This window comes from Aspergillus bombycis (assembly GCF_001792695.1).
Source record: "Aspergillus bombycis strain NRRL26010 chromosome Unknown contig00089, whole genome shotgun sequence".
NCBI lineage: Eukaryota > Fungi > Ascomycota > Eurotiomycetes > Eurotiales > Aspergillaceae > Aspergillus > Aspergillus bombycis.
In genome coordinates this window covers 1-25,053 of record NW_019170091.1, presented here as the reverse complement: position 1 = coordinate 25,053, position 25,053 = coordinate 1, and the positions used below count along the sequence as shown (strand labels likewise).

General features: G+C 45.4%; 8 protein-coding genes across 8 annotated transcripts; 4 read left to right on the top strand and 4 right to left on the bottom strand.

Moving 5' to 3' along the window:
• Nucleotides 1-576: 576 nt before the first annotated feature.
• ABOM_008261 (C78 family peptidase) lies at nt 577-2,273 on the top strand (the record flags this gene model as incomplete). Its single annotated transcript, XM_022535390.1, has 6 exons — nt 577-1,083; nt 1,164-1,631; nt 1,683-1,714; nt 1,764-1,918; nt 1,999-2,203; nt 2,252-2,273. 6 exons carry the CDS (start codon nt 577-579, stop codon nt 2,271-2,273), a joined length of 1,389 nt encoding a protein of 462 aa, XP_022386163.1.
• Nucleotides 2,274-3,135: 862 nt separating this feature from the next.
• Nucleotides 3,136-3,749, top strand: ABOM_008260 (nucleoside triphosphates FAP7; the record flags this gene model as incomplete). The annotated part of the gene is made up of 3 exons (XM_022535389.1): nt 3,136-3,318; nt 3,425-3,573; nt 3,644-3,749. The coding sequence occupies 3 exons, from the start codon at nt 3,136-3,138 to the stop codon at nt 3,747-3,749; spliced, it is 438 nt and encodes a 145-aa protein (XP_022386164.1).
• Nucleotides 3,750-3,897: 148 nt separating this feature from the next.
• Nucleotides 3,898-4,792, bottom strand: ABOM_008259 (non-canonical purine NTP pyrophosphatase; the record flags this gene model as incomplete). Its single annotated transcript, XM_022535388.1, has 5 exons — nt 3,898-3,966; nt 4,079-4,234; nt 4,291-4,435; nt 4,489-4,562; nt 4,619-4,792. 5 exons carry the CDS (start codon nt 4,790-4,792, stop codon nt 3,898-3,900), a joined length of 618 nt encoding a protein of 205 aa, XP_022386143.1.
• Nucleotides 4,793-5,366: 574 nt separating this feature from the next.
• Nucleotides 5,367-10,421, bottom strand: ABOM_008258 (type V myosin; the record flags this gene model as incomplete). The annotated part of the gene is made up of 7 exons (XM_022535387.1): nt 5,367-5,461; nt 5,513-5,727; nt 5,796-5,869; nt 5,923-9,781; nt 9,839-10,028; nt 10,084-10,216; nt 10,287-10,421. The coding sequence occupies 7 exons, from the start codon at nt 10,419-10,421 to the stop codon at nt 5,367-5,369; spliced, it is 4,701 nt and encodes a 1,566-aa protein (XP_022386142.1).
• A 1,250-nt stretch (nt 10,422-11,671) lies between these two features.
• Nucleotides 11,672-13,181, bottom strand: nap1 (histone chaperone NAP1; the record flags this gene model as incomplete). The annotated part of the gene is made up of 6 exons (XM_022535386.1): nt 11,672-11,722; nt 11,787-11,870; nt 11,912-12,132; nt 12,189-12,902; nt 12,959-13,038; nt 13,135-13,181. The coding sequence occupies 6 exons, from the start codon at nt 13,179-13,181 to the stop codon at nt 11,672-11,674; spliced, it is 1,197 nt and encodes a 398-aa protein (XP_022386180.1).
• A 1,091-nt stretch (nt 13,182-14,272) lies between these two features.
• ABOM_008256 (putative P-type ATPase) lies at nt 14,273-19,398 on the top strand (the record flags this gene model as incomplete). The annotated part of the gene is made up of 21 exons (XM_022535385.1): nt 14,273-14,376; nt 14,432-14,471; nt 14,535-15,071; nt 15,122-15,463; nt 15,519-15,653; nt 15,707-15,773; nt 15,842-15,973; nt 16,026-16,375; nt 16,420-16,565; nt 16,619-16,726; nt 16,777-17,083; nt 17,167-17,320; nt 17,385-17,717; nt 17,764-17,846; nt 17,895-18,029; nt 18,108-18,340; nt 18,393-18,516; nt 18,569-18,614; nt 18,698-18,848; nt 18,916-19,064; nt 19,112-19,398. The coding sequence occupies 21 exons, from the start codon at nt 14,273-14,275 to the stop codon at nt 19,396-19,398; spliced, it is 3,963 nt and encodes a 1,320-aa protein (XP_022386179.1).
• A 1,174-nt stretch (nt 19,399-20,572) lies between these two features.
• On the top strand, nt 20,573-22,574 carry ABOM_008255 (CDC2/CDK family serine/threonine-protein kinase; the record flags this gene model as incomplete). Its single annotated transcript, XM_022535384.1, has 8 exons — nt 20,573-20,682; nt 20,734-20,815; nt 20,871-20,967; nt 21,018-21,172; nt 21,225-21,252; nt 21,304-21,512; nt 21,566-21,759; nt 21,842-22,574. 8 exons carry the CDS (start codon nt 20,573-20,575, stop codon nt 22,572-22,574), a joined length of 1,608 nt encoding a protein of 535 aa, XP_022386182.1.
• Nucleotides 22,575-23,125: 551 nt separating this feature from the next.
• On the bottom strand, nt 23,126-24,864 carry ABOM_008254 (D-3-phosphoglycerate dehydrogenase; the record flags this gene model as incomplete). The annotated part of the gene is made up of 7 exons (XM_022535383.1): nt 23,126-23,154; nt 23,207-23,288; nt 23,343-23,401; nt 23,459-23,501; nt 23,569-24,158; nt 24,212-24,519; nt 24,581-24,864. The coding sequence occupies 7 exons, from the start codon at nt 24,862-24,864 to the stop codon at nt 23,126-23,128; spliced, it is 1,395 nt and encodes a 464-aa protein (XP_022386181.1).
• Nucleotides 24,865-25,053: the final 189 nt, after the last annotated feature.

Below are 25,053 nucleotides of genomic sequence, written 5' to 3'. Positions count from 1 at the left end.
AGGTACTTACCTACTGTAGAGTACTTCGTACATCTATGATACTTAGTTAATTACTATAGGTACTTCAGTCCCTTTGTATATAACTTACAACTCTACAGTAGCTGGGGCCATTCTAATTTGAAGTTAGGCACTACAGGTGAATACAGCACATACATAGGCATATAAAGGGCACAAAAATTATCTTTTTTTCATGGGAATTAAGTACATAGCTGTCCTACGGTTGTAGCACTTGGGTGTTGACAGTGGACACCCCTGCCTGTGAGTCATCTTTCTGGTGTATGAAAACTAGGTACGAATAATAGCCAATACTACCTACTGGGTACCTATGTAATAATAATACCTAACACGATTAGCTGCGAAGTACTCCTTACGGAGTATTCCGCAGATAGCAACCAATTGAAACCTCAGCTAGATGGAATATCGTTCCACTTTCTATGCAGCACCGATCCGCCTTGGGTCTCCGGAAGTCGGGTAGATAATGATATCTGGTCTTACATAGGTCCTTATCTCCGCTCCTACTTCTATTTGCTAACTCAACGATCTCTAACTATAAGGGAAGCCTTTAGATCGATTACTATGGATCCTGCAAGAGCAGAAGTCCCGACATGTCCGTTCTGCACATTTTCTGAGCCTGATAGCAATTCTATTATGGAACATATTGAGCTATATCATCCTGAAATTGAGAGAAGGTTTGGTGTCAACAATGGTAAAAATGCCATATACTTGAACAGGGCATCATCTGACTACACGCAACAATCTGCCAGCGACGAGAACGACACCCATTACCCACGTGATTGTGGGAAGATAGTGATGGACACTGAGCTTCCCACTCATATTGATCTACATTTTGCAGAAGAAACTGCCCATGAGAGTACAACATCTTCTCAACCAGAGTTCTCCGGCTCGCTGACTGCTCGAAAGCTAAGCAGACCTGACGATGACGAGGACCTGGACAATACCCAGTACTTCCATGAACCCTTTGTTAAGAGCCAACTAAACAAAAAGAAACTTGCCCAGGAAGCACTAAGAGAAAAAAGACCTCGTAGTCCTTCAAATATAGCGTTCACTGTGAAAAAGCTTGGAGTATCCAGCCCCTTCTCTGCGTTATATTCCCTGTATTTTGCACAGCTTCTACATCGTGGGCCTGCTAACAATTGAAATAGCGCACCGAATTAGGACCCTATGCTCATGAGAAGCAGATGCCTTCGTGGCTTCGAAAGTTATTAGAAAAAGGCGTCAAGATAACGGAGTCGAATACAATTGCTCCAGATGGAACGCTTCGGAAGCATCATTCAATGGAGAACGAGACGGCTGATGTTGTTCCAGTGCTTGCTAGACTTTGTGAGCAGGACAAATCAGTACAGCGTGCTTTCTTCTGTAGCCCTAAAGTACATCAAGTCTCTAAGATGCCAAAAGAGGGGGGTTTTTGTGGCTACAGAAATATTCAAATGCTAATTTCCTACATCAAAGAATGCCGCGTTCCGGGGCATGAATGTTTCTCGGAGACGTTACCAACGATTCTGCAGATACAGGAGATGATCGAGAATGCTTGGGATATGGGTTTCAACAGCATTGGACGGATTGAGACAGGCGGAATTCGCGGTACTAGGAAATACATTGGCACCCCCGAAGTAAGGCAGGAATACTTGAGTGTGTTTTCTCTGCTAATGTTGTTTCTCTAGGCACAGGCGCTATTTTTGAGTCTAGGAATACAGTGAGTCTACACCGAGGAACCTAATGGGAATAACACTGATTTGTATAAGATGCGAAGCCAGTAGTATCGGAGGAACCAAGGATATGCAGGCTCATGACGCTTTGTTCATGTGCATTGCGAACTACTTCCGACAGACGTGCTGCTTGGATACAAATGACAAAGTGTTTTTGACAAACTTACCACCGATTTACTTCCAACATCAAGGTCTGAAGCGTTCCTCTCTGTCACTAACCTCTACTTGTTGACCTTGTGTCTGAAGCTTACCGCTATGCCATCACAACCAGGGCACTCATTGACCATTATTGGATTCGAGATACGTGATAATGGCAGTGCGAATCTCTTGGTCTTGGACCCAATGTTCAAGCCATCGTCTGCTGTGAAGCGGCTCAGAGGTATGCGCACAGCATCTGCTGATCCCGCTCGGATCCTAAAGGGCTACCGACGAGGAACAGATTATTTACAGAAATATAAAATCTTTGAAGTCCTCAAGTAAGTCACAGTCCGCTTCCTTTGCTAAACATCGCCTGACCCTTTCAGGCTGTCTACCTCCCAAGACTAGATCTTTATAAAGTTATAGGCTTTTTTCTGGGACTATCAATTTCTCCTACAGGGAGAATGGTCCATCGAGAGAGAGAGAGATAACGTAATGAAAGTGAAGCTCACAAGGTATAATTGCAGACCTCCGAGTATTCAGTAGAGGAGTAGAAGTAGTAGCAGCAGCAGCAGCAGCAGGAGAAGTGAACATCATCATTCTATCGAATTCTACTTGTGGAGAGGATATTTGGTCATCTGGATACCAAAATTTGCTTTTGACTCTGACATGGTTTAGCCATCTACTTGCAGCTCTTGCGACGCCGCCTATGCGGTTAGGGCAACTGGCCTACTGGTGACATGGGTCTGCTTGTGCCTTTGTTGATGGTCTGGCTTTTTACTCATGCAAAAATAGGAGTCAGGAAGAGAAGAAAACCCCACAAAAAAAGACTATTCTCCAAGCGACTCATGATTGTGAGCTGAGAAAGAAGAAAAGGCAGAGCTAGCCAAGCAGCAGGCTGCAGAGATAGAGGCAAAGCTGAATGTAAGAAGAAAGGTGGTCCAAAGAAAAAATAAGTGCTCGCCTTGGCTTGGATATTGATTGAGTCTTTGATGGGGAATATGGGATGGTTTTATTCAAAGCTAGATAGAAACATGGTTTGGGTATAGCGCTAACCGGCCTCTGATGATATTATATGTACTGTATATAAATGCATGGTGCCCGTCGGGTCGGGCCCACTTTTCCCGCCCGAAAACAGGTGCCTGAGGTGTTGGTGTATATACCCCACGTAAAATTTATCCATTGCCATCATGTTCTGCATGACTATACTCACGTTTCACAGGAAGATAATTGGAAGTTTCGGTCACCCAGAAGTCTGCCTAGGGTCATCATGCGAACATCTCCGAATGTGATCATCACAGGAACCCCCGGTGTTGGGAAAACTGTCCACTGCGAACAACTAGCGCAAGATACCGGTCTGCGACATCTGTCAATCAATCAGGTTGCAAAAGATCGTGATTGCTTCGAGACTTATGACGAGGAGTTAGAAACCTGGATTGTGGATGAGGATAAGGTACGCTGAGTATACACGCTCTCTCCCTAGAAGTTCCAACCGAATAGTATTTATCTCAGATTGAAAGTTAATTTTTCCCTCTACTTACCTGGTCTGGTCAATATAGCTGCTGGATGCTGTTGAAGACGAAATGCTCCAAGGGGGGCTCTTGATTGACTGGCATGCATGCGACCTATTCCCTAAATCTTGGATTGACCTCATTGTGGTTTTGCGATGCCCATCTACATCTCTGCTATATGATCGTCTTTCATCAAGGTATTTATAGGCGAATCCCTCCAACCTCCCTCTCTTTTCAGCAAGCCTAATAAGATTTCATCTGTTACAGGGGATATAAGCAAGCAAAGCTACAAGAAAATTTAGACGCGGAGATTTTCGGTGCCTATCGGAAGAAGCCCGTGAAGCCTTCGACGAAGAAGTTGTGGTCGAGCTAACTAGTGAAAAGGACGACGATGTAGAGGAAAACTGCGCAAGAATTTCAAATTGGGTATCCTCGTGGAGGATCAACCAAAACCTCAATACGAATTGAAATATTCCAGAGATGCACCGCCTATCAACGTCATCCGCCGCAGGACCGAGAAATCAGGAATTTTCCTGGACCAACCAACACTGTAGTTTCTCCAAAGCTTTATACCTGTGGGATATTTGGTTCTAGCTGTGGTTAGCGAGGAAGTCAAGGACGGAGGGGCCACATGGGGGAAAGATCATGGATCGGGAGAAAAGGCAATAAAGATAGAGGTTGGAACGCAAACTCGGGAATTACCTTCTCCTCCTTGTCCATTTCAGCATATGTTTTCCCTTCATATTCGAAAATCGGATCCCAACCTAAAGAAGCCACATAAGCTGGAGATTCCGGACGTAGCAGGGAGATATTCTGCGTACCAAAGTTTGATGGACCTCTTGGTCTGACAATTATACCCTAAAAGTTGAGGTTAGGTTTCGAAAGTCCTAAAAATTTGCATCATCATCAATTACCTTTGTTCTCCCCTGAAATAGAATTGGCTCTGATCCGGGGCCGTGACAGAAAGCGAACGTACATATCGCATCTGCCGATTTATCCTCGAACGAATCGAGCATTTTATTCAACCCCTCGTGGCCCAGAACATCAAGGAATGACTTGCTTAGGGGATGTCAGTACAAAAAGCAATTTTTTTTTGCCCTAGTAAGGCCTACATGTATGGGCCAGGGAGCCCTTTCAAGGCATGGAACTCAAGTGCCGTGTCCTCCGTGAGAACAGGGCCTTTGATCTATTCGGGCAATATTAGCACCGTAGGCGAGATGGAAAAATTATCACCATGTTTACCACTTCCGCTGCACGCCTGCACTTTTCTCTGGCAATTTCTTCAATAGTACCTTGTATCTCTGGAACGTCAAGCCCCTGGTTATCGACCTCGATTGCATTGCCTAGAATCGCTCTAACCTCGGCCAGTTTGTTCTTGTTGCTAGTGATGAAATTCAATTTCTTTAATATAGTCATCGTGTCTGCGCCGCCAAGTTTGATTTGCTGTTTAAGGGGCTCAGGGAAACATATAGGAAAGGAGGCTAAGACAGAATAGTATACCCTCCTTGTTAATCAACACATTTACAAATAGGATGAGGTTCACGTTAGAGAGAAGTTTGATATGGCAAGAATTGCTTCCCCACTACCCCACTAGCGTGGTGCCACATGATTACTACGGATCGAGAGTGTGCATGTCTTCCGTGAGGTAGATGGACCTCATGCTCAGATTCGTATTCACAAGTGAGACTCAAATAGAAAGAAAAATCTAAATAGAGAATCCAAAACAAGGTACAGGTGTGGCCTATGTCCTATACCCCCAAAAACAGAAAAAGGACAATGGTGGGAAGGTGTCTTCTCGTATCCAGTTGTAGATCAGCGCTGTTTAAAGGGAAAAGAAATGCATAATCTCATCATGATCCGTAACTCTAGGAAATGACGACAAGACGACTCCTTCTAAGCGGTATACTCAGTAGAGTCTTGTTCTTACTTGACCAAAAAGACAGCATTGGCAGTGGGCCTACCTTCGTACTACAGTGAAGTATGAAAGATATTATGCTATCTCCGCCATTTCAAGCCTCTCTTGCTGAGCCATCGCCTGAGCCGAGACAATCTCAGCTAGACGTTTTAGTCGCGGTGTTTGCAGCCCTTCAAACAGGTCAGTGAATATCGGGCAGCGTTGTCACATATGAAACTTACATGACGGTGTGTATGTCTCTAGGGCTGTGATAACACGAGGTTCGGCAATCTCGTACGGACCACTATCCTCCATATCCACAGGCGTCAGAAGCAATACATCGCTCTTCTCCGTGACACGCGAGGCCACAGCTTTCATGATTTCGCCATTAATCGGCTGCTCATAATCCGCCACTAGGTATTGATTCAGGAGCTTCTGAATCTGATTCGGGGAAAGCCTGTATATGAATATATTAGTCGTCCATATGACTTTGATAATGGGGCTAAAGCAGGCATGGGGCCTTACATCCAACAGATATCTTGGATAATCTCAATGTCGTTTAGCGTGGCCTTTTTTAACTGAAGAAGTTTGGTCGCTTGCTGAGAGGGAGTTAATATAGGGAGCAAATTATATATTTGAAATATCATCTTACCATCAAGTGCTCAAGCTGCAATGTCCCTTCCGGCATATCATGGCTTTTACACCATTCCTCAATACGAGTTATATTGTAATTTATTTGGAGGCCACGCTTCCAGGACAAGAAATTCCTCCTCATGAGAAGGTCATTGAAAGCGGTGACGCCAACCAGACGAAGGAGTTCGGTGACAGTCTGAGTGACGATCGAATCCTCGAGGTAAAAAGCCTTCATTGCCTTGTAGACATTGTTCAGAAGGCTAAGAAGATTGTCCATACTGTAGGCTGGGTTGTTGTTGGAAGGAAGAAGCTTCCCAAGAAAACGATTGGTTTCACTTGTGACAAAGCCAGGAAGTGATTGGGACTCGATGATCGCAGGAACGATCATTTTATAAAGCTTCTTTTTCAACACTTTCATCCAGGTATGATAGATGTTGAACTCCAGGCTTTCCAAATCGTGCTTTACAATCTCTAGCAGCCGATCGTACTCGTAATTGTCAGTTTTTTGTGCTTCGTACCAATCCTCAGCCAGGAACACAAAAGAAAGCATTTCATGCACATTAGATAGCCAAAAGGCTCCGGGGTTTATAGCATCATCTCCATCATGTTGCATGACCTCTTGTTGAATCGACTGCATCACATTCGCCAGAAACCGTTCGGATTCTTTCACAAAGCCGTTGTTCCACATTTCAGAAGTGACAAGGTTTATCAAATAAGCAGGGAATAAAACTTCTTTTTCGGTTGGTGGTGGAGTAGAACTAGGGAGCGGAATCTTTAAATTGCGTATTAAACCCATAGTAACCTCCTCGTTGAGTTCATCCTCTTCAGAAAGTAAGTTTTCAAGTTCCACCTCGACGGAGTCCAGTCCAGGTGAGAAAGTGCTCCCTGATAGGTTCTGACGCATTAAGGAGCTGGGAATAGCCATGGAGACCGGGCGTGGGTTGTAAGCACCGCTAAAACGATCTGTGTCTATCCTCTCCGCACCGGCGCTGCGTCTTTTTGGCTTTGTCTTCTTTGAGGATACTAGGTTAATCAATCCACTGGCAGGTGGTGGGATGGCGCTGCCGTTTGGTTGATCGCTGTTCAAGCCACCACTAGGTAAGGTCCTCTTCGCAAGCTCTAGCTGCTCTTCAAGGTCAGCGATCTGTTGACGGAGGGAAGCTTTCTCATCATCCGACTCGGTGTTCATTTGTTTAAGCCGCTGCAACTCCTCATTTGCAGAACGAATAGATTCCCGTGACGCTCTTTCTTCCTCCTGCAGCCGCTTGATTGTCGTTTGTGCTTCGCTGTGATTTTGCTGCAGCCGACTCATTTCTTCTTCCATGGCAGACAGCCGAGCAGCGTTGATTCCTGCCTGATTTGCCTCAGCCTGAAGCTCCCTAGAGCGATTCTCCAGGGCATTGTGACGACTCCTCCATGACTTCAACTGAGTTTCATAGTTTTCTAACTGCAGATTCAATGACTTATTCTCACGTTTAAGAGACTCAAGGTATTGAGTTAACTCTACCACCTTATTCTCCAGCTTGTAAGAAATCTGCTTCAGGTCCCTTGCATCCTCGCGGAGCTTTTTGTATTGTCTTCTCGCTTGCTTGCCTCTCCAAAGGTTCTGCACAGTGACTACTTTTCGGCGATACTGCCGCCAAGCTCGTAATTGACGCCAGGAGCGGAAAGCACGTTGTATAACTTTGGCAGCATTTCCATGTATCGTATCCATTATATTTTGCCGGCAGAGGAAGCCCTTCGCAACCGATTGAAACAATATGAAGTTTGCACGGATAATGTTATACTTTTTCCTTTCCCTGTGTCCCCGCCACACCCGTTGAATAGAAGTTGCAGCTTTGACCTTGCGCACCTCGGCCGCATGCTGCCTTGCTAAAAACCCCCTGATCAAGGCTTGAGTTGTAAGAATAGAAGAGCGCGCCTCGAGATAACGGCGTCGATAGTACTTGCACCGCAGATTCTTTTGTATCATGATTGCACACTCATTCAATCTGGACGTACGAAGATTTTCCAGGAAAGCGAGCATACCTGCCCGGAAGAATATCTTCGTCAAACCTAGCTGGTATTTATCTTGCTTTTGGCTGCTGCCATCTACTAAGGCTTTTTGCAGGATTGCATGGCACATTTCTCGGATTTCAGATGTCCACTGGGATGAATGACACAGCATATAGTAGCGTATCGCAAATTCTTCGTAAGTCCAGCGAGTAGGATATCCAGCAGTACTGATACGGACTGTTTCGAGCACACCACAGGCTCTCAATTGACTGAGGACCATGGGACCTTCAAACTTCCAAGCTTCTTTCGCTTCGTTAGGCTTGATACAGCGTATATAGTGCACATCCGTGGAATTTATGGTGTTCATCAGCTCAATCAGCGATGATTTGAAGATCCCTCCAAGTGTAGGTTTGCGGTTGACGGCAACGCCAATTTTACGGCCTGGCGCAGCGACTGGTTTAGATGAGATTGATGCAGAGTCCTTTTCGCGGACGGCGGCGGCGGTATCTAATATATCTTTCACGAATTGATTTGAGGAGTTGCGTAAAACATCCATGTGTTCATCCGGGACAGTATCCCTATTCTTCTCTATAAAGCCATCTGATTCGTAAGTTACATCCACAGCATAGTGACATATGGTGAACGCCGACTTCCCGAACCGTGGCTTTTTGTAGAACTTTTGCTTGTCCGCTGCAAAATTATGATGCAATTTTGTCACAAACTGTTCATCAGAACCCATCGGCAGCCGAGACTCCTCATCCAAAAGGGATAAGATCCCCAGTTTTGCCTCAATTAGATCAATGCATGGTTGATTGTCTGAAAAATCAATGAAGGTCCAGTCGATTTGCTCTCGAACATATTCCTCTTGTTCCAATTTGAACACGTGCTGATTGAACTCTTGCTGCAGCTTCTCATTGGCGTAGTTGATGCAAAACTGCTCGAACGAATTTTTGGCAAAGTGCTCGAACCCATATATATCCAGGACACCGATGAAAGATTTGAATTTGTTCAGAACTTCATCGGATGCTAGACCGCGATTAATTTTGTCGACAAGCCAATCAAAGAGACTTGAATATATAAATTTTGCCACCGAATCACGGACAACTGTCGCCTGTTGTTGTGTCAAGTTAGATGTAATTTTCTCCCCTCTTGTTATAAGTTGCTTCTTGACTATCCATTTCGCAAACTCATTGACGTCAATGCCCAGCATGCTGCAGGCCCTGGCAAGGGAGGGCTCAGAGGGAGATAAGGAAGAATCGGTTCGAGTGGCGGTAATTTTAACATTACCTAGGTGCAGGAGAGCTGCAAGGATGCGAAAGATTTCGGCCTGCGTATCTTCTGACACACCGATAGTACTTAAGGATTTCCTTGTCGCATTGAATTCCGCCTTGTCATCCACGCCATCAATAGTGGGCGTCCCGCCTTGGTTGAGATAGTCGAAGTCCTCAACCGACGCAAGACCAAGCTCTTGCTTTTCTGCGTCTGTTGCACCAGCCACAAGCTGATAAAAGATATGATAGTTGCGTTCTTTGAGAGGCTGAAATACTAAACGGGATCTCTCTAAAAGGTACGTCCTGATCTTAGCACCGATGATATTGGTCCTATCATCGAACATTATCTCAATGTACTTCCCGAATCGTGAAGAGTTATCGTTGCGCGTTGTCTTGGCATTTCCGAAGGCTTCCATAACAGGATTTGTAGCCAGGATCTGCTCCTCAGTCTCGCTAATAGCATCTGCCCTACTCGTGGTGTATTTCCCGGGTTGGTCCGAGGATTCGCGAGTTGCGAAATATCGCATAATGTACTTGGCGCTAACCGTCTTTCCAGCACCAGACTCTCCGGAAACCACAATTGTCTGGTTTTTAGCATCTCGCAACATGTCACTGAATCGCGTGCTTGTGAGTAACAGGATATATCAAGAGGGGTGGGTCGTATCTTACGCAAATGCCTCTTCAGCGATGGCGAATAGATGAGGCGCCTGTGATGCACGGTGTTTGCCGGCATAAACTTGCACCATTTGAGGAACATATAGTGAATCCACTCGAGCAAAAGGATTAGTGGCGATCAAAACAATGCCACTATAAGTATATATTTCCTTTTGCGCATACCGTAGTTTGATGGCCTGCAAGACTTCAGGGTAATTAGCCCCTCACCCCCGTGGGAATATTGGGAGTATGAAACAAACCAGCTGGCTCATTCAAATGTGATAGATTCGTCAGGTCTTCGCTGGCCTCCAACATGGCGGGGTTCATTAACGGAGGTAGCTTAGGATTGTTATCCACCTGTAACTCTGCTTGCGTGGTCTCCAAAGATTTTGTCTTTAATTATATAACCCAGTCAGTCGAGTGGCCCAATGGAGATGGAATGTATGGCAGAGATGAGACGAACCTCCCCATTTTCCAGTATAAAAACAAGCTGCACTTTGTCACCATCAACAAACTTCTCTTTGACCTCGGATGCTACCCATCCTTCAGTCGGATCAGGCTGCCAGGCCCTCGTTCCGACCTCATAATTGTGCGCCATCAAGACTGCGTTGGCCAGGAAATCTGTAGCCTAAGTTGAAATGAGACCAAAGCAGAACCTATGTGGAATGTATCTGAAACCGAGCGAGCACTGCTGTAGGCATCTAGCAGCGAATCATTAAATGAATACCCGATTAATATTTTGATGTGGAAAAGGATTATGGAAAATGAAAAAGCGGAATATATTCGCCTTATGACACCACCGACAGGCCTGAACTTCAAAACATGGGAAAAGAACGGAGTTTTAACGCTTTAGAGAGGAGGGGAGTTATTGAACTGGCTAACAGCTGGCCGTTAGCGAGCCGCGACCCCTGAGGCTGGAGAACCGCGCCACTCGTCGAAAACAATCTCCACACTTGTCAACGCCAAGAATCACGCATGGCCGGAGAGGTATTCTGGACAGGTACTAGTAGCATTTATCACTAATCATGACGCCCGTAGCTCTGTGGTCATCTAGACATCCATAGAGGTTTGGAGGTCTATATACACAAAGAATTTACGACACACTGCCCCCACCGACTTTAGATTCCCCTTTTACTCGTAATTTGCTTAAGCCCCAATAACAGCATAGCCTCGTGATGTGAAGGTCGACTGCCTATTGAGGTGCTAGCTGACCTAGGGCCCCATGAGTGGAGTTTGGCTACGTGGGAAAAACCAGCCAATTCTGAATAAGCGGTGAGATCAGATTCATCAGTTTATAGCAAAAGCTTCGACATGTTATAGAAATCGACTACTAGATAATCCTACGACAAACGCATATGATTAATATTCTCTTTTACCATGTGCTGCCATAATACACATCTTCAAAGCATAGGCAGATGGTTTTGAAACAAGTGTAGATTATTGAACGGAAGAGTACTCCTCGCGCCGCCAGCATTTTATATGGTAAGACGGAAAAACAGTATTAAAGAAAAAAGGAGGAAAAGGGGAAGAGGAAAGGAAGTGATTGAAAGAGGAGCTTGGAGGGCGATGAGAAAGAAGAATGATTAAGGACCGAGACTGCCTTGATGGTTCCATCCAACGAGCTTTACCATCCACTACATGTCCACCAATCTAATGGTGAAGTATGCATGGGTTACACATAAAAATTTGACCATACATACAGTGGACCGCTATTGAATGGATCAGGAGCCACGCATGATTAGAAGAAACAATCTGAGGGAAACAAAAGAAGAAAATCAGGCACCAGAAGTCAAGTGGAAATGATTATAGCACTATTCGAGTTTGCGCTTTCAACAATTAGCTGACTGTTTAGCTTTGTTTGCATTCTGCGGCCTCCTTCTTGGGCTTCGAAGTACCATCCTGTTTCAAGTCAGCATTCATACATCACACGTAGATGTTTGGGGCGGGGGGGGGGGGGGGGTACCTCTTCATCAGAATCGTCATCAACATCCCCATCAGACCTCCTGTCGTCGTCCTCGTCGTCGTCATCTTCATCCTCGTCCTCATCCTCGTCGTCGTCGTCAAAATCATCTGGGTCCATATCATCACCCAATCTTCGAACTGAAGGGCTTCCCCAGTAAACCAATCGATTGCGCGAGGAATGAGCTTTTCCTTGATATCCTCTCCAAGCTGGTAGTCAAGCTCAAGCCGCTCTTCAATGTCGGTAGCGACAGTATCATCGTCGTCCGTTGGGGGTTGTGGGGGAGAAAAGAAATTAAAGAAAGACTCCGTGGGCACGGTTATCTTGACAACGCGAGTTTGTTTTGTGTCTGGAAAATCAAGACATTAGCTTCATGACTTTCTCTTTGCACGAGATCGAACTCACTCTTGTTTCTCTGCTTTTTACTTTCGATACGGACAGTAAGGTCCTTGTCATCTTTCCAATCGATCTTGGTGCCCTCAGCATGATCATAGATGAAATCACCACCGTACCCGTTCTCTTCCTTGTAATAGTACGTTTTTGAGATAGTCTTGTTTGTGAAGAACGAATTCTCGGAGAATTCGAAAATCAGGCGAAATCCTGGGCGATCAAGATATTCCATTCGGATATCGGTGAGGTGCCTGAGAGCCTCTTCGTCTCGTTCAGTCACCATCTCTGCCAGGGAAATTTGATTTTTCATAGCAGAAAGCCAGAACTCTGGTATTCCGGCTGTTGATGACACCTTGTCCTCGGACTTCTTAGACTCATCTTCGTTCTTAACTTCTACATCTTCTTCCTCGCCCTTGCCCGCGTCAACTTCACCATCGGTCGGTTCTGCAGCCCCATTGACAATTGTGGCACGCCTTTGATACAGAGGAGTAAATTTTGCAAAGTACTTTTTTTCGAGCTCCAACACCTCTTCTTGGAATTGGGCTTCCAGCTTAGCGTGTTCCTTCTGGATACCTTTCAGACCAGCGACACGTCGACGGACAGGTGCGGGCAGAGACTCAATATATCCGGAAGAGCGGCCGACAAGTGATCCCAGTTTTCCTTGAATCATGGAGACAAGCCCAGGGTTCCTCGCGAATAAAGAAGCAGCTGTGGCATGATCAAGGGATTCTAGGGTGATGATGTTAGGGACAGTTGGCTAGCAAGGAGAATGGTCGAGTGAATACCTTCTTTAATGCTGGAGACTCCGGGCTGCTGGGCATGGGAGGAAATAGGGGCATTATTAGCTGGGGTGTTTTGAGGCGTCCTATTCTCGAAATATCGTTAGAAGGCAAGACGTGTCCAACTGGGTAGATGTATCTCTGCAGAGAATATGGGGTTAATCAACGCAAAAGAGACTTACGGGGCGACCGGAAAATCCGCTTTCTTATTTCTAATAGGCTCAGACATTGTGAGGATGTTTTCAGCAGGCTTATAGATGGGTCGAGAAAGATAAGGGAGGTTGGCTGAGGGGTTGTCGCTGATGAAGGAGATGAGGAAGAATTTGATACGCCTAAGTTTTGGGAGTCTGGAATACTGGCTTGGTGGGATCTTTAGCGCCCTTGGGCCGAGGGGCTTGGCGGGACTGAGACCTCTGCTGGTTGAGAACCTTTGGAACCCTCCCAACAATACCTTACTGTAACAACAACTGTAAACAGTTGGATAGCTCGGAATGTGTACTACTAATACCAGGTAGAAGTCCCCGCAGATACCGGTAGACTACTCCATACATACAATATGAATGTATTATTGTATCTAACGTACCCAGATAGATTCACTATCAACATATTTTTTACCTTCAGGCTTGCTATTTAAATCTCCATTGATTAACACGGTCATAAGCCTTGACTCATCATGAAATTGCATTAAGTGAGATGATATATTTCTTTATAGAATTAGACAGGTAGCTAGATACAGTATTTTGTGGTGCAACATCTTGTAAAAAGTACTCTGTAGTAAGCAGGCTGACTGGGTTTACTTTAGTATCCCTGGTCTAGATTGATACTGAGTATTACGTACAGAAACCACCATCGATACCATCGTCGCTCCGCATAATACCTCCGGAGGTCATTGCCCCCAGTTTCAGTCATATCAGCATGCTAGTATAGGATCGCTCTGATGAAAACGATTAATGTGGTTCAAATTTTCATCATGTCTTTCTGAGTATCCAGAGTACCTTGATTTCATGAAGATCAATCGTTAATCCTGTGTCATCAAATCGGGACTGATAAGGAAAACCATAATCGGAGTTAGTACTATATATCCAGTCACGTGCTGATAGAAATGCAACGCCATAGATCACTCTTGGCTTGGGGGTAGTCATACCTTCTATTGACGGGTTCCACACAGTTCATGAAACTAGAACCCGAAACACATTAGCTACAATTGTACCTGTCGTCCACTGATGCTATCATAAGTCCTGCTTTTATTTCCTTTCTCTCTCCTTCCTTTCCCCGTTACTTCGAGGGACGTCCAGAGAGCTTCTGGAGCCGATCGTGAAGATGTATGAGACAGTGAATGAGTCGACGCTGTCGCCAACGGAGCCTCAGGTGCCTGAGCTCTCGCAGTCTATGATTAGCCACCGACGTGACTCCATGCGAAGCAGGTCTCAAAAACCAAGCTGAAGAACGGTGTTGTGGGCATTGCTGATACGTTCATAGTTATAGCGTTGTCTCTGATGTAGAGATGGCCCGCCACGAGGTGCGTTTGTTTCCCAGAAAATATATATCTACTTATATGTCAGGCATAACCAATATTGAGTAGGTTTTTGATGGGCCCATCTCAGAAAGCATTCCATCAAGTGTCGTTTCTTTCTCCCATCGTCGCAACCGGAAGGACTCGGTGGTCAGTTTTACGTACTTTCGTGATGAAGAGGACTTTGTCGAGTGGCCAGATGAAGATGCTGTGGACGCTGAGAGCGAAGCCGATAATTTGGTCGTAGGTGATGTTAGTCCGCCAAATAGATCTGTTAGATCGTCATTCAGGTCAAAGCGACCGTCATATTCTAGAGGTTCCGCTGAAGACCCCCTCCTCCCCGGCCGGCGTCTTTCTGCTAGTTCGTATACGCAGGACCGACGATTTGATAGCAGGCTCAACCAGAAAATATATATTGAATCAGAGGATTTAACGTTTGTGATCGCCGGGTTTTCAAACAGATTCTCTGGCTTAGTTCTATACTCTCTGTCATGTGTCCTGTCCCTTGGCTTCGCTTATCTCGTTTTTCGATGGTTTCCAAGATGGCGTGTGCGATTGACAGGGAAACCCACGCCACTTCGCATTTGTCAATGGGTTGCCATTGAGGTGAGTAACTATTATTCTAGATGGTTCTCGCTCTACCTAACACTTTACAGGACCAATGGAATCAATTCAGCGTATGCCAGGTTCGCAGTCAAGCTTATGGGCGTCCACTTTCCAGCGTATTTGCAGACCCAGACAGCCATTCCTATGATGAAGAAAATGACCCCACCATCTCGTTCTTATGTTACATTGACTTTAGGTACCTTCGGTTCTTTTACCATCCTTTGGAAGACAAGTTCTGTCTCATAAGCGGTTGGAAAGACCCTTTGTGGACAAATGCGAAAGTGATGCGAAGCGGACTAGATGCCGATGATCGTGATAGTCGAGAGCAAATCTTCGGCAAGAATCTTGTTGACATTCAGCAGAAACCATTGTTTCAGCTTCTCATGGATGAAGTAAGTAATGAGGCCCCGATCGCATTATCTCGAAGGGAAATTCTTACCAATAAAGGCCTTCCACCCATTTTATATCTTCCAACTTGCAAGCCTCGTTCTTTGGTCTTTGGATGAATATTACTATTATGCTGTTTGTATATTCTTTATCTCTGTCTTCAGCATTGGTGCAACAGTAATTGAGACCAAGTCTGTGAGTCACTGCCTCTGTCTTGACAACACGTGTAATTCCTTAACACCATTCAGACTATGAGTCGGCTGAGGGAGATTTCTTTGTTCGAGTGTGATATCCGTGTGCTTAGGAATGGTTTTTGTGAGTTTGTGTCTTCACAATTAGTCTTTTATGACACCTTGTTGGTCAGTTGCTGACTTACGCGACAGGGAGGTCTGTTCCCTCTCGAGAACTTGTTCCGGGTGATGTATTCGAATTCTCCGACCCATCGCTTAGCCAAGTCCCATGCGACTGTATCTTACTGTCAGGTGACTGCATCGTAAATGAGAGCATGCTCACAGGTCTGCCCATATATTATGTTCACGTTTTGATAGGAGGCGCTGACAGGACCAGGTGAATCTGTTCCTGTGTCCAAAACCCCATTAACGGACGATGCACTTAAGTATCTTAATCTCAACGCCCCCTCTGTCCATCCAAACATAGCAAAACATTTTCTTTTCGGTGGAACCAAGGTCATTCGAGCACGGCGCCCTCATAATGTTGATGACGACGATGCCATTGCTCTAGCAATTGTTGTCCGAACGGGGTTTTTGACAACCAAAGGCGCGTTAGTTCGCTCCATGCTTTTCCCAAAGCCCTCTGGCTTCAAATTCTATCGAGATTCATTCCGTTACATATCTGTTATGGCAATGGTCGCTATTCTAGGATTTGTAGCCTCCTTTTTCAACTTTATCCGACTAGGTGTAAGTATCCAGAGACCATTCCGGAACAAGCTAACTTTACCTAGCTCTCCTGGCATTTGATCATTGTCAGAGCACTCGATCTGATAACAATCATTGTTCCACCTGCTTTGCCTGCTACGCTGACAATTGGTACGAACTTTGCACTTTCACGGTTGAAAAATCAAAACATTTTTTGCATTAGTCCACAGAAGTGAGTATTATGTTTCTGAGTGCCCCCCCTAGCTGCGCTAAGCTGGTCTCTAGGGTAAATGTGGGCGGTAAATTAGACGTGATTTGTTTTGACAAAACAGGAACCTTAACGGAAGATGGATTGGATGTTCTTGGGGTGCGGACTGTAAATCGAGAAATGAGGTTTGTCATACTCAGCCACTCATATTTCGGCTATAGCTAACTAATATAAGGCTATCAGACTTGCTCTCGGACGTGACTCTAGGGTCTCCCGCAGCTTCAGCATTTGATACTTCTTACGACCACAAGAAGCGTGATGTTTTAACCTACATCATGGCCACCTGCCACTCGTTGAGAATTGTGGACGGCGAGCTTCTAGGTGACCCTCTCGACGTGAAAATGTTTCAATTTACTGGCTGGTCTTACCAGGAAGGCGGCAGCCATGGTCCTGAACAGCCAGATTCCAAATTTGAAACAATAATGCCGTCCATTGCAAAGCCACCTGCCCTTTCAGAGAATCTTCGTCAGAGCAATTTCACTGTAAGTATGCCTTTCCTGTACTAGATCGTCCTCTTCGCTTTGAAATGCATATTATTGCGAATACTGATATCAGAATGATAAAGGCACCACTTGAACTTGGTATTTTACGGAATTTTGAATTTGTCTCTGAACTTCGACGCGCGAGCGTTATTGTAAGGCAATTTGGTGACAATGGTGCTAGCGTCTTCGTCAAGGGTGCACCAGAAAGCGTCAGAGCCATATGCCTTCCCGACAGTCGTCAGTACTTCCAATGGGACACGAACACAAGGCATGACGCTAACATTCAGCGCAACTATAATAGTGCCTCAAGACTTTGAAGATATACTGAGCCAGTACACCCACAAAGGCTATCGGGTTATTGCCTGCGCCGCCAGATACGAACAAAAGTTGAGTTGGATGAAAGTGCAAAAAATGACTCGTGGAGATGCAGAAAGTGATCTGGAATTCATTGGCTTCATTATATTTGAAAACAAGCTGAAACCAACAACTACTGAGACTATTGCTGAACTGAACCAAGCAGGAATACGGAATGTCATGTGCACTGGAGATAATATACTTACTGCAGTTAGTGTCGCTCGTGAGTGTGGAATGGTCAGGAAAAGCGAGCAATGCTTTATACCGCACATTGTAGAAGGTTAGTTATACTGCTTGCTCTGCCCATCTAGGCTAATTCCACGCAGGTCGTCCCCATGATCTGACATCTTCACTTTGCTGGGAGAATGTAGATAATCCAGCATTGAAGCTTGATCCAAACACACTGATGGTGTGACATTCCCTCTATTCTATACAAAATGGAACTGACAAGTGATAGCCTTCTGGGACTTCAACGGATTTGGACTTGTCTATACCTGTCAACGTCTTCAATATACGCAATTTCTCGCTTGCGGTCAGCGGAGAAGTATTTAGATGGGTCTTGGACTTCGGCGATGAGACTATACTTCAGCGAGTATGCACATCTTTCGTTTGCCAAGCATGACACTCTCAGTTGGGTTCCTTATATAGACATCAGCTCACTTGAATCCAGATGCTTGTGCGTACGAAAGTGTTCGCTAGAATGTCACCTGACGAAAAACACGAACTTGTGGAGAAACTTCAGTCACTTGATTATTGCTGTGGGTTTTGTGGTGATGGTGCTAATGACTGTGGCGCGTTGAAAGCTGCAGATGTTGGGATATCGCTTTCTGATGCTGAGGCATCTGTGGCTGCTCCATTCACAAGTCGCCAATTTGATGTATCCTGCGTGCCAACATTGATTAGGTATATTCCAACCTCTCGAGTGAAATAGCCGTTTCTGTTAACTAGATCACAGAGAAGGGAGAGCCGCCCTAGTTACAAGCTTTTGCTGCTTCAAATATATGAGTCTCTACTCTGCTATTCAATTTTCCACTGTCAGTTTCCTGTACACGTCAGCATCAAACTTGGGTGATTTTCAAGTACGTATCAAAGGAATGGGTCTTGTGTATGATAATTACTGACTTATTTTAGTTTCTGTTCATAGATCTGGTGCTCATATTACCAATCGCAATTTTTAGTATGTGAAACTGCTTAACTTGGACACCACAAGAACGATAAAAGGAGATTACAATATTGTTCGCGCTGACCTATCTTTTAAAGTGGGATGGACCGGCCCCTATCCCGTACTCTCCCGAAAACGCCCAACTGCCGATCTTGTCTCGCGAAAGGTGCTGACGCCATTACTCGGCCAAATGTTAATTTGTATACTGGTTCAGCTTGTGGCCTACAAAGCCATTCAGACACAGCCATGGTATGTTGATATTTGGGGTAACTTCGAACGGTACAAGTTGAGAAATACATCCTAATCCTAACTACAGGTTCAAACCCCCAGAGGTTGATTTGGATAATAGTAATATTGAGAACTCGGAGAACACCGCCCTGTTCCTAGTCTCATGCTTTCAGTACACGCTAGCAAGTGTTGTTCTCAGCGTGGGGCCTCCATTCCGGAAGCCTATGGGATCAAATAGTTAGTAACCGTTGTTACTACTTGAATCTGTTGCTAACAGTTATCAGGAGCCTTCATATCTGTGGTTGTGGTAGACTTGATCATCTCATGTTATATGCTCTTCAGGCCCTCTAGGTGGGTGACGCAAGTTATGCAATTGACTTTTCTATCAGGGAATTTCGCTATTTCGCTGCTTGCACTTGCCGTGAGCAGCTTCATTTTCTCTTGCATTGCGGAGCGTGCTCTATTCCCCAGTCTTGCTCGGGCCTTAGGGCGAGCCTACGCACTCTTACGGCCAGGCCATCACAAAAAGCGCCGTCAATACAAGGTGATACTGGAGGAAATGCAAGAGTAAATGGTCCAAAAAATCAAGCCATCGCCATTTTGGTAGAGCGACAGAATTTTAGTTTTAGAAAGCATGCGCCACGACCATTACGGCCCATATCCAAACACCTTCCTTAGTCGATGACTCTGCCGTAATTAGGCTACTGCCACTTCGAGAATTATATAACACTGAACAAGGGGCAATAGATGTGTAATGTCTGTACGCGCTATTTCTGTCTAACTGGAGAATATCACGAAACGAGGGCGGCCAATTGATTCACAATGTCTAATGCAAATCCCGCGAGCTTGTTCTGTAATTAATTTGGTTTATAGTACTTAGTGTTCCCACGGATGCTTCCATCCCAATAAAGCAGGGCCATCCTTCTTGGCTCGGTACATTAGCTAGTTGTCAGCAACTATAGTTAGTCTCATTCATTAAAAGAGAATCTATGATTAGGCCCGTACAAAAAACCACATGCTAGCGCCCAAAGCCGTAGCAGTAAAGCGATAAAGGGGACGTGCTGGGTGAATATGAATGGGATGATTCGCAGCCATATCTGTACATAATATAGTCAGTTCAAGTTTCATCGGCGAAAGAAAATCATCTAGAGATACCTTTGGTGATCTTCTTTTATTCTCAACGATCTAATTTCAATTGGAACGATGGGAATATGTTTGGAGCAGCAAGAGCGAAATCCATCAATGGCAGCGAGATCCATTAGCACCGAGTGCGGATGTATAGTCACGTGAACCCGGAGCCTTTCCCGGTCGGATCGACATACATTGAAGGTATCTAGCGACCATGCCTCTACGAATACAACAATAACTATGACTGGATGCAAGCTCTTATCACCCGTCAAATGCTAAAGTGTGAGGACTATTATGATTAGTGCTATCTAGTTATAGTTACTTCCGCTGCGCGGTTTGCCGATATACGATATACCTCTGCCTCGCTCTACAGACCGTCTACCCTACATTCCGTACCCGACCTAATGATTAGCAGTCCCCAACCCCCTGTGCGTCGCGCATCACCCTGATAGTTCTGGTAAGCCATACTTACTGCGAGTCTACTTTCGGCTCACTGAATTCTACCATCAGCAATTGAACTTGCGCAAGCCTCTTGGTACAGAACAATCGCCATTCGTTGGGGCGGGCCATTCACCATACACTACAAATAAGTATTGTTTGTCGCTCTTAGAAGAAAAATGGTGGTAGCTTCTCTCGAACGGAATAGCAACGGAAGCTCTCGATTTCGCGGGTGTACTAGCATCCGTGAGTATGAGTTCCTTGGTAAACTTGGTGAAGGCACGTTTGGGTAGGTGCCCGCGTTCTATAGGCAAGTCAATATATTAAATCTTCTGGCTAGTGAAGTCTACAAAGCGCGATCAAAAAGAGATGGCTCAACCGTCGCTCTAAAGAAGATCCTCATGCATAATGAGAAGGATGGGGTAAGATGGTTACCTGCTGGGCAACAAGGCTGTGGGCTAATACATCTCGATAAAGTTCCCTATTACTGCTCTCCGTGAAATCAAACTCTTGAAAATGTTATCCCACAGTAATATTCTCCAGTTAAGAGAAATGGCTGTGGAACGAAGCAAAGGTAGGAAGGATTGCACGTTCTCCTTTTCCAAGGAGCTGACCCTGGGTCAGGGGAAGGCCGAAAGAAACCGAGCATGTACATGGTTACTCCCTATATGGAACACGACCTGTCGGGGCTCTTAGAGAACCCAGCTGTGCAATTTACTGAGCCTCAGATTAAATGCTACATGCTGCAGCTCCTCGAAGGACTCAAGTATCTGCATGGGGTAATACCGTTTTCATAAAACTTTACTAAAACTTGTTTCTAACTTGACACAGAATCGAATATTGCATCGTGATATGAAAGGTCAGTTCCTACACAGCGCAATAAAGGGCCCTGTAACTTACTCTTGCACAGCTGCCAACCTACTTATCAGCAACAAAGGTATTCTTCAGATTGCCGATTTCGGGCTAGCTCGACCGTATGATGAATCTCCTCCTCAGCCTGGGAAAGGTGGAGGGGAAGCTAAAAGAGACTATACCACTTTGGTTGTGACACGATGGTACCGCCCTCCAGAACTCCTTCTTCAACTACGACGCTATACAACTGCGATTGATATGTGGGGTGTCGGGTAATTTTCTCAGTTTGATACTTGTGGCTTGCTTTCTGATGGTGACAGGTGCGTCTTCGGCGAAATGTTCAAGGGCAAGCAATCCTTGCCGGCACTAGTGATCTCAACCAAGCCCAGCTTATATTTAATCTTGTGGGCACACCTTCTGAAGAGAACATGCCTGGCTGGGGCTCGCTCCCAGGCTGTGAAGGTGTGAAAAGCTTTGGCAGCAAGCCAGGGAATCTATCTGAGGTCTTCAAAGAGTACGGGCATCCATCATCCTCAGAATCAAGCTTAACAGCGTCTCATACCATACTGTGGAAAAGGAGGTTGACATATTGATAGGCAAGATCCAGCCGCCGTATCGTTATTAGGTGAGCTCTTGAAACTCGATTGGCGAAAAAGAATTAATGCTATCGACGCGTTGAAACACCCTTATTTCTCCAACCAGCCCCTACCTGCACACCCCGGCGAGCTTCCTCGTTTCGAGGACTCTCATGAATTTGATAGAAGAAGGTTCCGAGGGCAGCGAGCAGTTATGCCCCCAGCCCCTGCTGGAGGCTCCGTGGGCATGGGCCCCAATGGCGGCTGGAGCTCCAATTCCGGAACCCGGACCGGGGCAGATTCCAGAAATAGTCGCATACCTGGTGCTGCACGTTTTGGAAAGCCAAACTCTCATGGCAACCAAGGGAATGCCCCCCGACGATCTTTTGATAATCGAGGCAATGAACCATATCAGAGTCGGGCAAAGCAGGATGATTCACATCGGGCTCTTTCGTCATGGCACAAAGAAGGAGGTCTGCCGCCAAAGCCTCCTCTGCCCTCTCACCAGGGATGGCTACCAAGCTACGCCGGCCGTGTAGGGCGCGACAGGAATCATTTAGGTCGTTTTGCTGGACGGCCAGACAGCAATGTGGATTCTTATGTTCCGACTTATAATGGCGTGGGGGAACAGCCTCGAGATGCATATTTAAACAATAGGCGAGATTATACAAGGGAGAATCCTTCGAGGCGCAGTCGAAGCCCAAGCTTTAGAGAGGGATCTCGGCCTGCAGACAGGGATCTATATCGAAGGTAGATTGATAGCCAATTGTATTATATTAGGCACAAAGGGCTTTATGCAATATGGTTGTGCTTCAATGTGCCGCACCTATCAAACCCTTGTAAAGTGACAGGTCTTGCAAACGCTGTTGTGTCTGGGAATTTGATACGATTGCTGCTTAGGCATATTGCAGCTTCTAGGGATCTTTTACTACTTTGTGAATTTAGCATTTGGAGGATGGAAAGTCTGAAGGCAATTTTGCCTATTTCAATTTAAGGCAAGGCTCAAGGTACTAAAAGGATAAAGGGCGCAATAAGGCCGAAGTGTTGAACAAATATTTCTCCATAGGCATTAGTATCATGAGTCGAATGTGAGCAGCATACCTAGAGTTTCTATTATCTGGACACCGCCTGACATATCGATAACCAAGGTTTTAATCATTCAATCACAAACCAGCACGGCGGTAGTATGGGAGTCGATAACTTTCTTGTTTGGCAGATGGTAGACTTGGGCCGTTGAGGGACGGTTCTACCGAAAATCTACTAATAACTGATTATAGTGTGAGGCCTCCATACGCCGAGATGTCCTCAGTATAATATACGTGTCATGATCCGAGCTAAAGCAACTAGTTAGCATTATTGCTGATTTAGAGGATAAGGGAATCGTACATGAAAGGCTTTCAAGCCTCTCGTATAGATCTTTGATAGTAGTGTTATCAACATCGCTGATATCAGCCATTAGGTAGGCCACCTATACATAGTTAACGTTGAGATATTCTCCGAGTATAGGCAGTTGACAACGCACGTCACCTCTGCTATCGGTCATTTGCTTGTCAACGTTATGGTCTCCGAGAATCTCATTCACTATTATTATTAGTCCGGGTTCCATATACACACAAGTACAGGACTTGTAAGACACACCTTTCCTTAAGACGCCAGGGATATTTTGATGGATGTAAATCACCTGTAGTCAAAGAATTAACGATAACTTCCACTGCATGAGGCTTGCTATATAATGATAGTTGACATACTCGAGCATGTTCCGGTTCATCCATAGTCAAGGAACGAAGGGCGACTTCAGGAAGGTTGACGGCACCTAAGGTTGTGCCTTCGTTGACATATCTCACTAAAGCGTCTCCCACCTCAACACCAATTGCACGCTGTGCTTCTTCAGTGCTACCTCCAATGTGAGGAGTAAGAATCACATTCTTAAGGCTGCGAAGATCCGCTGCCCAGTTGTTAAGGTCGCTATTGAAATAGTCACCATTTCCAGCAGGCTCGTTCGGGTAAACATCAAGTGCGGCCCCAGCCACCTTGCCGGACCGCATCGCGTGGATCAATGCCGGGATGTCAACGACACTTCCTCGACTAGCATTAATCAAATAACTGCCGTCCCGCATTTGTTCAAATTGGCGTTGTCCTATCATGTTTTTTGTTTCCGGAAGTTCCGGCACATGGCATGTGACGAAGTCTGACTGGGAAAGTAGACTCTCTAAAGTGGGAACCTGGCGAGCAGTGCCCAATGCCATCAGATTCACCACATCATAGTAAAGAACAGACATGCCCATGGCCTCTGCTAGAACCGATAGTTGGGAACCAATATGGCCGTAACCTATTATACCTATCCTCAAAAGTTAGTGGAGTTCCCCTACCGAGGTGAAATTTAATACATACCCAATGTCTTCCCACGTATCTCCCAGCACTTGTTGCTTACTTTGTTCCAAGTGCCATTGTGCAATTCATTAGACCGGTCACCGAGTTGCCGAGCTAACGCAATAATCTCAGCAATAACCAACTCTGCAACGCTTCGAGAGTTGCTGAATGGAGAGTTGAATACAGCAATGCCGTGTTCTGCAGCATATTGGAGGTCTACTTGGTTTGTTCCAATACAAAAACAACCGACAACTATAAGATTCCGAGCCTCTTTCAAAATACGAGCTGAGAGCTTCGTCTTCGAACGTATACCGATGACGTGCACATCTCTTAAAGAATAGTTAGTGCACGATACAAAAGTATGGAATGTCAATGCTGGCTTCGACTCACCGAATCTTTTCTATGAGCTGATCCTCAGGAAGTGATGACTTTAAAAACTCTACTTGATAGCCCTGCTTTGTAAGAATATCTCGCCCCGTTTGATTTACATTCTCCAAAAGAAGAACTTTGATATCCTCAGTAGCAAATGGCTTCAAATGCTTGGCATTGGGCAGAGGGATCGTGCGGTTTGTAAAAACCGAGTTTCCATGGCTGGATGAGGCGGACTGGAACGATGCGTTTGGAGAAAGGCCTGAGGCTTGATGACTGTTGATTTCTTTGGGAATGGCTGACATTGTGTCAAAATAGTCGAGACTTAAAATAAATGAGGCAGTATGTATCAGGTGGTGAAGGAGGGGAAGGGCAGTTAAGAGTATTGGATATGGAATGGGAGAAGTCCTTGTATTTCATATGTAAATTGGAAGAAGACTCCGGGACCGGAGGCCTGACACACACTTTCCTCTTTAACTCATACTTTTTCTTTT